Source organism: Halichoeres trimaculatus, unplaced genomic scaffold (genome assembly GCF_033239565.1).
Source record: "Halichoeres trimaculatus isolate MK-OKI-2021-1 unplaced genomic scaffold, fHalTri1.1 fHalTri1_scaffold_4, whole genome shotgun sequence".
In the NCBI taxonomy this organism is placed as follows: domain Eukaryota; kingdom Metazoa; phylum Chordata; class Actinopteri; order Labriformes; family Labridae; genus Halichoeres; species Halichoeres trimaculatus.
This window is the reverse complement of record NW_027437182.1, coordinates 28,901,183-28,913,646: the sequence shown is the minus strand read 5'-3', so window position 1 is coordinate 28,913,646 and position 12,464 is coordinate 28,901,183. Positions and strand designations below refer to the sequence as shown.

The window sequence follows — 12,464 nt, the reverse complement described above, 5'->3', positions numbered from 1 at the left end:
ATGGTTTCATGGTTTCATGTTAACTCTGGGAAACAAAGTTTTTGCTTCTCAAATTTCACAGCTGAATGATCGGGGCTCATTATGATTGATGCACAGGTTTCATGTCCAAAAACACAGTGCCATGCATGGGTCTGGCATTCTTCAATAGAATAGAATAGAATAGAAAATAATGTTTAAATTAGATTTAGAAAACATGTTTTGTTGAAGAAGTTGTGAGCACATTTCAGAGGTCTGTAGAGCACTGGTTCAAGTTGGTGGTTTAAGCCTGTAGCGAGGCTACGGTCAGCTGCAGAGCAGTTTGTTCGACTTCCCACCTCGACCCTTTGCTGCATGTCCCCCCACACTGTCTGCCTCCAACAATTGACTCTCCTCAGTTGTTCTTCCTAAAAAACAAAATGCCCTGAAAACAACTTAAAAAAACAGATTTTTGAAAAAAATTATGTCTCAAAACTTTTGTAGTGTACCACCTTTAAAGCAAATTTTAAAAGTCTATAAAATATCTGTGAACCTTGTTTACATAAACTGCTGAATGTCAGCATGTAAACATTGTCTTCAGAAGTTTCTCAGCATATTGACATTAGGGTTGTCACGATAACACCGGTGTTTTGGAGTTGGTAGCGACCATGCTAACTGGTGACTCTCAGCAGACAGTATCAGTGATTAACGACAGAGAGTCGCCACTTAACAGGGTCACACTTTACACTGTGTGTAATTAAATGTGTATTCTTTATCCAACCTCAGTTAACCAGGTTTGACCACAAACAGGCAATAATAACTGCTGATACTCAAAATACAGACTTTGTTTATTTAATGAAAAAGTTGGTTTAGAGCCGAGGCTAAGACCAAACATGGACTCAATATGGACAGTAAATAATGAGTAAACCTATAAATTATGATTAACAGAAACAGATTTTATGACCAAAGTAAAATGACATAATATTATGAAATGATGAACAAGTCTATTGACCCTGAAATACACAACCATCAATATTCTGATTTGGTGCAGTTTTCTGGACGTAGTTTTCTGTTTTTTTATTATGAATCAGGTCTCAGACTCAGCAGTCTGTGTGCTCTTTTTGGTTTGGGAGGGTTTCTAATTTATTGACACATGTTTACATCCTGGTTTGTCACAGTCTGGTAAGTGTCCACAGATAATGCAGTCATGAGCATCGAGTGACAGTTGTGTGTTTAAATTGCTCTCTAGGTACACACTGGATTTCTCCGCTAAAAACGTCTGTCCACCTTATATCTGTCCACTTGCTGATCTCTTCTGTCCACTCACTGCTATTTCACAAACCTGGGAGCTGTTTACCATCTGTCAAAGTGATGATATTAAGTTAAATAATGAATTTTTTGGTGGTTAACTTGACAAACCATTATACTCTGCAGTGCTTCTGCATCCGCCATTGTTGATAACCAGAAAATCCCTCTATAGATCTGTTTTTTTTTAGAAGCTTAGCTAATTTTCCAATACTATCAAATGTAGAAATAACTTACTGTGTGTTTTCATTCAACCTGGTGCTGATTAAAGTATCTGAAAATTCAACAACCTTGCTCAACAGCTGCAGGTTTAAGTTTTGGATCTGTCAACACCAGTTCCAAAAACCAAAGAAACAAAAACAGATTATTTAGTTCCTCAGGAAAAAACCTTAACATCTGCACTGATACATGAAATAACCCACCAATATTTCTGCTGCTAATGTATCAGCTCATATGTTTGACTTGATCTTAATTTTAACAGATCTTTTTATGCTGTAACTTTATGATTTGTTGCTTCTTTTTTTGAGGTAGAGAAAACGTGACACTCCTCACACTGACTCTCACGTGCTCTGTGTTATGAATTAATGGTCTGAGCTCCACCTTTAAGCTGTGTTTCCTCCTGCAGGAATATAAGCCATATATGTTCTGGATGAACATGATTGATGCCTTCTACCAAAGTCTGATCTGCTTCTTCATCCCGTACTTTGTGAGTCTGGTTTTTATTTACGTGAACTTGTCCTGACTCGGTTGTTGCTTATTGCACTGATCTTACTCATCGTTTCCACACTGACACTGTCTCCTCCCTGTCTTCTTCTTCTTCTCCTCCTCAGGCCTACGCTGACTCCGATGTGGATTTGTTTACATGGGGAACTCCCATCACCACCCTCGCCTTATTCACCATTCTTGTGCACTTAGGCATTGAGACCAAAACATGGGTGAGCAGCTTTACTTTAAGACACACTGATGACTCAGTGCTGTCCTCCAAACGCCTCCCTGTGCTGCTGTCTGTCTCTCATACCAGCGTGACTTTGTGGGAGCGCTGGTTTGACGGCTGTCAGGCACATGGATGTTTAACTCCAGCTGATTGGATTGAAGCTCTGCAGCACCACAGACCGTATATCAGCCTGACAGCGTCTCTGCCTCCGTCCAGCTCCTCAAAAAACACATCCCAGCTCACCACCACCTCAAAATACCTGTTCATTTTTCACCCTCACACACACACACACACACCTCCCAGCTCTCACTCTCAGGTATCCACGTGTGTTTCTCGTAAACTGCCCGGCAGTGGTTTTGGATTTATGACCCTGCATTGAATCAGAGTCTCTTCCATTATGCCAAGGCTGTAAATTTATCCCGACAAGTTGTGAAAAAGCGTCCTTTTCACTGGATACCTTCCTGGACGTGATGGTCTATTGTTGCCGAGAGGTATTCATAACACGAGCAGAATCTGTTTAGGCTTCATTCTTCACCTGCTCGGGAGAATAATTCATGCATGATGGGTAAACGGCTGAAGAAGTCAATTAAAGGTATTGGAGGTGACAGCAGGTAGCGCTCTGTCTCTTCCTCTCCATTCATTCGCTGTGTGTGTGTGTGTGTGTGTGTGTGTGTGTGTGTGTGTGTGTGTGTGTGTGTGTGTGTGTGTGTGTGTGTGTGTGTGTGTGTGTGTGTGTGTGTGTGTGTGTGTGTGTGTGTGTGTCAGATGTCTGTCAGTTAAAGAAAAGCTGTTGGTGACGTTACACTGACTGCCTCAGCTCAGTTAAAGCACATAAAGTTACATTTCAGACATTTTTCTGTGCTGACTGCCACACCACTCGCCCTGTTTGGGTTGTGTCAGTTTGAGCTGATCCCAGACTTAGAGGAAGTTCAACTTCAACATGATCTCTGCATGTCGTCGCCGAACGTCAGAAAATAGTTCTCTCTAGGGAACAGTTAACAAATCCACGGTTTGGTTCTTATCATGGTTTTATAGTCACAATTTTCCATTCGGTTTGGTGTACATTGTTGTTTTTAACACCTTTATTTTTACCATACACCCCAATAATCCTCTATTCAAGATTATCTTTTATCAATGACCTCATGTTAAGTCATGAAAAACCTGAAAGAATGAGGCTGTTTCCCATTTTAAACATCATTAAAGCTGAGTGAAACATTGCTAGTTTCAACTCCTCAGTAAGGAAAGTCTCTATTGGCTGTCTCAGAAGTCACTAAAAACCACTAAATGACACTGCTGGCTAATTTGCAAAATAATAGAATAGAATAGAATAGAATAGAAAATACTTTATTTATCCCCGAGGGGGAAATTCAGGAGTCACCGCAGCATTTAAGAAAACAAAAGTAAGAAAGAGTATAGAAAGTGCAAAAGGATCCATAAGAAATTAGATGACGACATCCCATCCACCACTCGTCCACCACTCTCCAGCCCAGCCAGTCTGCACCTCCACAGGGTCCAGGACTGAGCCTCCCCAGCAGTCTGTTCAGTCTCTGTCTCCTGGATCCTGTCTGCTCACAGCAGGCGAAGCTCCTCCAATGTGGGGCCGGCGTCCGATGTCAGCTCCGTCAGCCACGTCCGTGAACAGCACGATGCCGCTGGGTTAGCACAGCTAGCTCGTCCATCCCCCGGGGCTAGATCCCACGTTCCCAACAACGATGGATGGAAGGACAGGTCCACGTCGTCACCTCCCAGCTCACATCCGAGAACCAGCACGTCGTCCTCACCTCCTCCTCCTCAGCTCGAGGGAAATCATCAAGCCCTACACTAGTTAGCATTGACATGCTACAGGCTGCTAACAGCTAATTTCGCATGTAAACAATGCAGCCATGGTTACATGTAGGATCTCCAGACAAACACAGGAGAAAAGTAGTAAAAAATATCGCCGAAGCCACAAAAAGTTTGGTGTCTGTGACCGACAATGAACCATACAAAGTGATGATCCACTCCAAATACAAAGATTACGAAAAAGAGACGAAAAAATTACAAGAAACGGACAAAGACGAAAGAGCTGCTGCAACAGGCAGCTACTTGGGTAGCGCCTAGCAACGGAAAAGTCTAATCTATCTGCATATAATTGTCATGGACTCTGTCGGAGAGAGAAGTAACATGGGAGAGAGAAAGCAGGTGAAACACAACATCATAAATATGTTTACACCTACAAATGAACTTTTTTTCCGTTGATTCTTGTTTTTTTTAATGTCTAAATATCAACCCTCCTCCTTTATCTGGGCAGAAGACCGGCAGAGGTGACCATAATGAGACACACACTTGCATGATTTAGGCCGTGTCCACACGTAGCCAGGTATTTGGGAAACCACATATACTTTTATACGTTTACACCTGTCATCTACACAAAACCCCAGTCTTACGTCACTAAAAACAATAATTTGGGCGCCGGTAAATAGAGTTTTCGGTTCTCAAACGTCACAGCTGAACAGTGGGGGCTCATTCTGATTGGCTGGCACGAGTTTTATGTCTGAAAACACTGCCCAGTATGGGTTTGGCATGACTCAAGCCTTACTCACCTGTGGCTGCGTGCCGACGAAGGTATTTTTAATAACGAACGTGAGGGGATACTCGTTTTTGAAAATACCCGGCTTCGTGTGGACAAGACCTTAGGCCCCGTTTACACTGAGACTCCCGCAAAGATTCTTCCTTTGCGTTTCCAAAAGCCACCCGCATTTACATGAGGACCGTGTGAAAACGATGCGCGTTCATACGACTCAAAGAGGACAAGTCACTTCTTCTGTTCTTTCTTTTTCTGCCCTTTTGTTGTGTGAGACGGTCGGCAATCCAACCATAACGCACATTACCGCCACCTACTGGACCGGAATGGCTCAACTGGATGTGTAGCTGAGCGCGCAGCCTTCACCTGAAACTGCGAGTGCGCATGCAGTGACATCAGCGTTTCACCCTGAAACGCTCCACTCTGTGTTTACACCAAGCTGGATGGAGGATCTTTCAGATCTTTCCACTCTGGGGAGCGTTTTCAAAAGTTTGCGTTTTCACTAAAAACGCAACGTGGTCTCGTCTAAACGGAAGGCCAAAACACAACGAAATGTTTGCGGAATCGACCGTTTTTGGCATCATGTAAACGGGGCCTTAATCTGCTGTGAGTGAGCAGGACTGTCTCTGTGTTTTGGAAAGGGGAGGGGCTCATGATAGCACAGGATGCTCATTCAGGCGATCAAAACACGCTTCAGCGTCTGACTCCAAACTCCAGAAAAGACGCAAGAATTGTCATCCCTAAAAAAAACTCACCAGAGGGGTCTGGAAAGTCATTAAATGTAGCGACACAGTCTCTAAGTTGGCAACACTCAGTCGTGGTTTTATCCTCCACTTTCTGACCACTGTCTTAAGAGCTCAGACTGAATCTTAAGTATGCCCAGACGGCAGAACGACACAACACCACAGGTACACCCTTTAACTCTGTCTTCTCTGCTCGTCATGTAAACAACACACATGCCTCCCCACAACTGCTCAGCTGTATCTTTGGCCTCGTGTTGCGCTGTAAAAAGAAGAAAAAAGGAAAACAGGACCCGAACGGAGCACACCGAGTTAGCGAAACTGAATAATTCAGATTTTTTTCATAAACCATTCCATCCCTAATTCTCTCCAAAATTCCTTGTTTTTAGGGGTATAAAAACGTTTTTTTTTATCATATATTATCTTTCAAAATAAACATAAAATACTCTAATTTGACATTTACAAAACCTGAAATGAAACCATTGTATTTATAGAGCTACTTGTGAACCACTTAGTACTTCAGATGGACCTAGATGTATAACTGTAAGTAGTGAGGGATGCTCTGGAGTGACGGTTATTACAAACCTTGAGTCTCTTGCTTTACGTCCTATTGCATTGGTTAACGATTCATAGCGGACTTTCACAGTCCCACCCAGCACAGCACCCTAACCAAAGCTTTTTCTTGGGATTTCACTCTGAAATCATGATCATCTAAAAGCCAGCAGTCCGATACTGATGTACCCGCATCAGCCTGTTTATCTGGAGGAAATCACAGCTCTTCTGTGTGATGATGGACAGCTACATCGGGTCTCTGACTCAAATGACCAACTTGTCCCATGGGGGCCTTCTCAGGTGCTCCACAACAAGGTGAAAAAAACATTCAACTGTTTGAACAACTGTACTTCTTATCATGAAATATTTTACACTTATAATTCTCTTTTCTTGCTGAATACTCTCTGCCAGACACCTGAGAGCTCTTCTTCTCAGACAGCTGGGCCATGTTTGCTCTGTGGGAGGTGGTAGTTTGCAGTTTGGCTTGAAGATGGACATCACTAAGTCTGGACCTGGTCTTTGATTTGCCTCCTTTCTTGATCTCTAGGATGTTATAGTGTTGACAACTCTTTCTTTAGCTGAGCAGCTCATTGTGTCCGCTCAGCTTTGTATACTACTCTATGTTTAACTTTCTCTTTGAAAATGAGAGAGGTGTGGTTCCCCTTACACTCCACGGAAATAATCATTGTCCAACCTGACATCGACCTTCCTTTTGGCCTTAAAAAAGACATCTTCTTCACCAAATGAACGCCAGGCTGAGCCATGAATACAGCGGGCAGATTTTATTATAAACTGATATTAAGTGACAGGTCTGTGTAATAGTCTCAGCCTCGAGTTTGAGACTCCAGGGCTACTAAATACTTTGTTGCAAAAAAACGACGCTGTGTTTCCTTCACAAACTGATCAAAGAGCTTGGTTTTATATTTCAACAACGTAACCAAACGTCTTATTATTGGTCATTAGGGTCCTCGACACTGACAGTGGCCAGAGGAGAGTAGTGACACTCTATACTCTGTAACAAGTCAAAATCCTCAAAAGCGGGAACATGTGTTTTTTACGGGACAGAGACGATATAAAAGATATGATAAGCAGTTGGTATGGGTTTGAGATGTTTCTGATTTTTAGACAGCAGTTTACAGCAGTCTGTAACATTATAACCTCTGACACCACATCATAGTTTGTTTCTGATTGAGCAGCAAAAATAGAAAAACCTAAGGCTGTGAGCCCTTTATGGCACTTTGCAGAATGTGATGTCTGAACGACAGGGTCAGAGCATCTCTGCTGCAGCTCTTGTGGCATGTTTCCAGTCTGCAGTGGTCCAAGGAAGGAAAAACTGAACCAGAGACAAACAGTTATTGGAGGTCAAAGCTCACTGGTGATCAGAAATGTCGTAGTGACATGAAAGCATCACACAGTTGCTTCAGATTTGTCGGCTGAACATCCATGATGAGAATCTCTGTTCCTCCACATCCCAAAGGTGCTCTATTGGATTGAGATCTGGGGACTGTGGAGGACATTTGAGTATAGGGAACTCATTTTCGTGTTGAAGAAACCAGTCTGAGATGATTCCAGCTTTATGACATGGAGCGTTATCCTGCTGGAAGTAGCCATCAGAAGATGGGTACACTGTGCTCAGAAAGGGATGGACATGGTCAGCAACAATACTCAGGTAGGCTGTGGACTTTAAACCATGCTCAGTTGGTACTAAGGGGCCCAAAGTGAGCCAAGAAAATATCCCCCACACCATTACACCACCAGCAGCAGCCTGAACCGTTGATACAAGGCAGGATGGATCCATGCTTTCATGTTGTTGACACCAAATTCTGACCCTACCATCTGAATGTGGAGCAGAAATCCAGACTCATCAGACCAGACAACGTTTTTCCAATCTTCTATTGTCCAGTTTTGGTGTTGCTGTGTGAATTGTAGCCTCAGTTTCAGGCCAGCGTTTTTTTTACCCTCTGTCTATACCTCAGTCTGTGGGTCTTATAGTCAGATGTCAGCAGGGAGTCAGTGTGGGCTGATGGGGGGTATAAATCAGTTAAATTCACAGTGAGTTAGTTTGTAGGGTGATGACAGAGTTTCTCTTCCTAACATCGCTCACCTCAGCAGTCATGACAGAAAATCTCCTGCTGTGAGGTGAATGGGTGAGCCTGAAATATTCTGTTTCGTTAAAAGAGAAGGTGACCTCTGCGATATATTAGGCCCCTTAAAATCTTTGGACTAAATAAAGTGAGGAGGTATTTTTAGGCACAGAGAGCACGCTGTAAACTTTAAAACGCCTCAGCTTAAATCTAAACTGAGTGCAGATGTTTGACTGACACTTTTCTGGATTTGTTTTGTAGACTTGAAACTTTGCAGCTCTGAATTTAAAGACGTTCACACACACTCCTCTGTGTTTCTTCTCCTGCAGACCTGGATGAACTGGCTGTCTATCTGCTTCAGCATAGCTTTATTCTTCACGGTGGCTCTGTGCTACAACGCCTCCTGTCCCACCTGCTACTCTCCCTCTAACCCGTACTGGACCATGCAGAGGCTGCTGCAGGACCCCCTCTTCTACCTGCTCTGCGTCATCACACCAGTAGCCGCGCTGCTGCCCAGGTATCCAGCACTTTGTTTCAGAGGTTTTGATAGATGAGCTTGTTTCTCTGATATTTACGACCCGTGCCGTGTGTCCTATCTGCAGCAGATGTCTTCAAATGTTTATCCCGGGAGTTTGGCGTTCATCTTTGGAAGAGTTTTTGAAGAGTGTCCTGATGTCTGGCTCTGTTTTACTTTCCAGATACTTCTACAGGGCGTGTCAAGGCACGCTGTTCCCCAGCCCGGTTCAAGTTGGAAGACAGTTGGATAAACTCCCCGCAGAAACCCGCAGGAACATCCTCAGCCTCAGCAGGGTCAAGGTGGGGTCGCCGCTCAGCCCCGAGCCTCCCTTCCTGTCCCTCAGCACGCCTCCCAGCACAGGCTGCAGTCTCAAAGACCAAAGGAGCTTCCCCGGCTCCAAGACATCACAGGGGCCTGTTTCACAAACAGAGCAGCAGGGCCGGAGGAGGGGGCCCACAGACAGTGAGAGGGGCCTCTCAGACCTCTACACATTAGTTCCTACAGAAATAGACACTCTACCTTACACCAAAGAAGCTCCTCAGCTCTCAGAGGAGCCACAGCCTCCTCAAACCAAAGACTCTGAGAGCTTAGATAAAAGTTTAGAGGCATCAGATCTGAGTCTGTCCGGCTGGATCACCTCTACGCCTCTGTTCGCACAGACTGACGGCATCCACCTGAACCTGCCCCCTGACGGAGGCTCCCACTGTGTCCGATACACCAGGGAGTCAGAGGAGAAACTCAAGCCTGCAGCACAGAGGACCGAGCAGGAGACAGAACACTCGCTGCACGTCACGCTGTGATGTCTGACAGTCTTAAGTATTTTACTCCAATTTGCACGATAGTTTTTTAAAATCTTATTTTATGGATTTTTTCAAGGAGATTCTTTTATAAATAGAGAAAAAGGTACTTTATATTTTGGATGCTTGAGAGCTAAAGATATTTTTCAGATTTGGGAGATGCAAGAACTGGAATATCTCCTGTTTCGTTTTTTTCTCCGGGGATTTTTTTTTTATCTTGTGAAGATGCATCTCAGTTCTTGATCGGGCTCGAACAGATGGAGGAGCAGAGTAACCTCTGAGTCCTGCAGGGAGCGTGTGCGCTGCGTTCTGTCAGCACCGATACAGTTAATGCTCCTGTTCCCACAGAGAGCATCCCAGCTCAGTCATCTCTCTGCACCATTCTGCTGAAGATTCATGCACAATATTTTTTTAGCAGAGCCCTTTCCCAGCATGCCTCAACCTGGACAGGAAGTCAGGTGTTAAAATAGAACTATCAGAAGCTAAATTTCAAAATAAAACACCCCGTGCTGACTTCTGATCATATAAATGGTTGTATTGATAGGAAATATTTATTGATGATGGTTATCATGTTTAAAAATGAACAAAACAGTTTGATTTCCATGATCCAATGTCCAGGTAACAGATCAACAGAGAGAAACATATTTATAAAGATTAAATCCATTTAAACCTGCAAGAATAGAAAAAATAACAATATACAGTATTTATCTATCCTGGAGGCACAAAAGTTATGAAGTAAGAGCTAACTGATCATAAATCAACCACAGAAATTATTTATGTAAAGCCACATTTTAAAATAATGAGGTTAGGCCAGTAAAAAAATAATTCAGACATTTAATAATTCTGAACTTTAAATCAAAATCAAGAGAGTAAAGACAGAAATTTAACTTCCAAAAAATGTTTTCTAAAAATATAGCAGTCTGACTTTAACTTCTGTGTTCAAACTGTAAGGTCAGATTGAGAAAAACTTTCTGAATGGCCTACCCTTTAAAAAGCACCCTCCCACCCTCTGTCATTTTAAACCTTCTTCCTGTGTAGCAGGACACACACACCGTACAGTGGGAATAAAACAATGGAGCTGACAAAACGCAGCACACACACTTTTTGTGGGTTCAGTCTTAAGAAATCCCCCTGCTGGTTTACTGGTTTCCTGACTCTGAGATGGTCCTCTGTTTGTTCCTCCAGCTCTGCCGTGAACTCCAAAGACCTGAACCAGAAGTCGCTGTGGCCTTGAATCAGAGTTGACATTCCAGAGAGGAGATTTTTTTATGTTTTATCAAACATGTTTCAGTGCAGATTCTCAAAGAGTTTTATCTTTATGTAAATCTGAAAATCGTGGCATTGTGTTGGTGCACGTTTAAGTGCAAAGCCGTATTTTTCTTCAAAGTTAAAAAACATGTTTCTAAGCTGTTTGTTTCCTTAAGTTCGTTCCTCTAAATACTCCAGTTATGCATTCCAAGAATTAACAAGGTAACTTTGATGTTTGAGGTTTAAATGCTGAATGGATCGACCTGCAGGTGTGTGACATCGTGTTTGTGTTTGCTTTCACTGACTCATTGGTTTACAGTGATTTTTTTTTTCCACGTTTAAAGAAAAGTTTTATGCTCTTCCACTTTCCAACCAAGAGGTAATTGAGCGCCATTGCCAGGTGTCTGCTTAGTATGAAGTTTGGTCAGAGGGTCATTAGCATAGCGCAGCATAAACCCCCAACCCAGCTCTCAGGTTATGTCTGAATGTTGGAAATATTTCTTGAGTACTCGAATACTTCACTTTAACACTAAGAGCCACAAAAGGCTTTAACTGAATTTAACAGTTTGGCAAAGATTAAACAAGAATTATTAAAAAGTGATTCAGTGCAGTTGTTATAACACTTAAGAGAGCCAGGTTTTACCCACTGATTCCAGTCTCGATGCTAAGCTAAGCTAACAATAGGCTGCTGAACTTGAGGCTGGGAGCAGTTACTGAATTCGAATTCACATACCATCTGAAACAAAAGGAAACAGTTATCTTCTCGTAAAAGAGCGTCCTGCCCATGGCCTCACACTCTCTACTTGTTTTTTGCTGCCCCCTGCCTCTCTTGTTTTCAGTCTTTATGCTATGCTAAGCTAACCTTCCTATTTGAAGTATGTAGCTACCTTTTTTAACAGTTGGCTCTTAACCATGGTTCTTGCATCCAGTATTGGTGTACTAAAACAAGAACATGTCAGTAATTAAACTTCACACAAGCTGATAGTAACTTCCTATCTGTGGAGGACCTGGTCAGCTGTTTCCTCCTTTTTGGAGTCTTTATGCTAACTCAAGCTAGCGGCTGTCTTGCTTTTATTTCATTTAAAATAAACAAACTTATATTTAGTTATTTAAATCAGGAAGTATCCAAATATACTTAGTCCAACCGTGAATAAATACAGGAAAACATAGCCCTGTTTTAGCTTATTCAGTAGCTTTGTCGTTAATATCTTTATTATTTAATCCTTAAAAAACTGTTTTATTTTATCTTTATATAGATAGTAAATAAAAACATAGTTTTTTTTCCCCAAACACGTTATACTTCAGTTTTAACATTTGAAGGAGAGAGGAAGCTGAGCTAGCTGTTGCACCTTTTGCAAGTCTAAATGCTAACCTTTTGTCTCTATGCTAATTTGAGGTAGCTGTTGATTGACCCAGGCTTCTTCTCTAAAATTGAAAGCTCCTGATTTAATGTCACCTTATTTGAAAAAGAGAGGAAACTGAACCCTTTTTGTTTGTCAAACCATGTGAATTATTGAACTTAGACAAGCTAATGCTAAGTTAGCATCGTTCAAAGGTTAATTAGTAGTTTCCAGTCTTTGTGCTAAGATGGGCTAACTGCTTTCTGGCTTTAGCTTCATATATATTGTATAAATTCTGTTAAATAAACTGAAAATTTTGATAAAAAACGGGGAAACAGAGTGGAGAGCTTTGCTAGCAGCTAGCTTTGACCTAAAAAGCCTAGTAGCTCAACAGAAGAGCACTAACTAACATGTTTTAATGTTTATTTC

At 42.3% G+C, this 12,464-nt stretch overlaps 1 protein-coding gene across 1 annotated transcript in view; it reads left to right on the top strand.

Annotated features, from left to right (window-relative positions):
• atp10a (ATPase phospholipid transporting 10A) overlaps positions 1 to 9,847 on the top strand; it is a 74,899-nt gene extending 65,052 nt beyond the window's left edge. Inside the window, exons 18-21 of the mRNA XM_074667758.1 lie at positions 1,886 to 1,966; positions 2,091 to 2,195; positions 8,463 to 8,650; positions 8,832 to 9,847. Coding sequence (XP_074523859.1) covers positions 1,886 to 1,966; positions 2,091 to 2,195; positions 8,463 to 8,650; positions 8,832 to 9,450 — 993 coding nt within the window. The 3' untranslated portion in view covers positions 9,451 to 9,847. The remainder of the gene's footprint in view (positions 1 to 1,885; positions 1,967 to 2,090; positions 2,196 to 8,462; positions 8,651 to 8,831) is intronic.
• Positions 9,848 to 12,464: the final 2,617 nt, after the last annotated feature.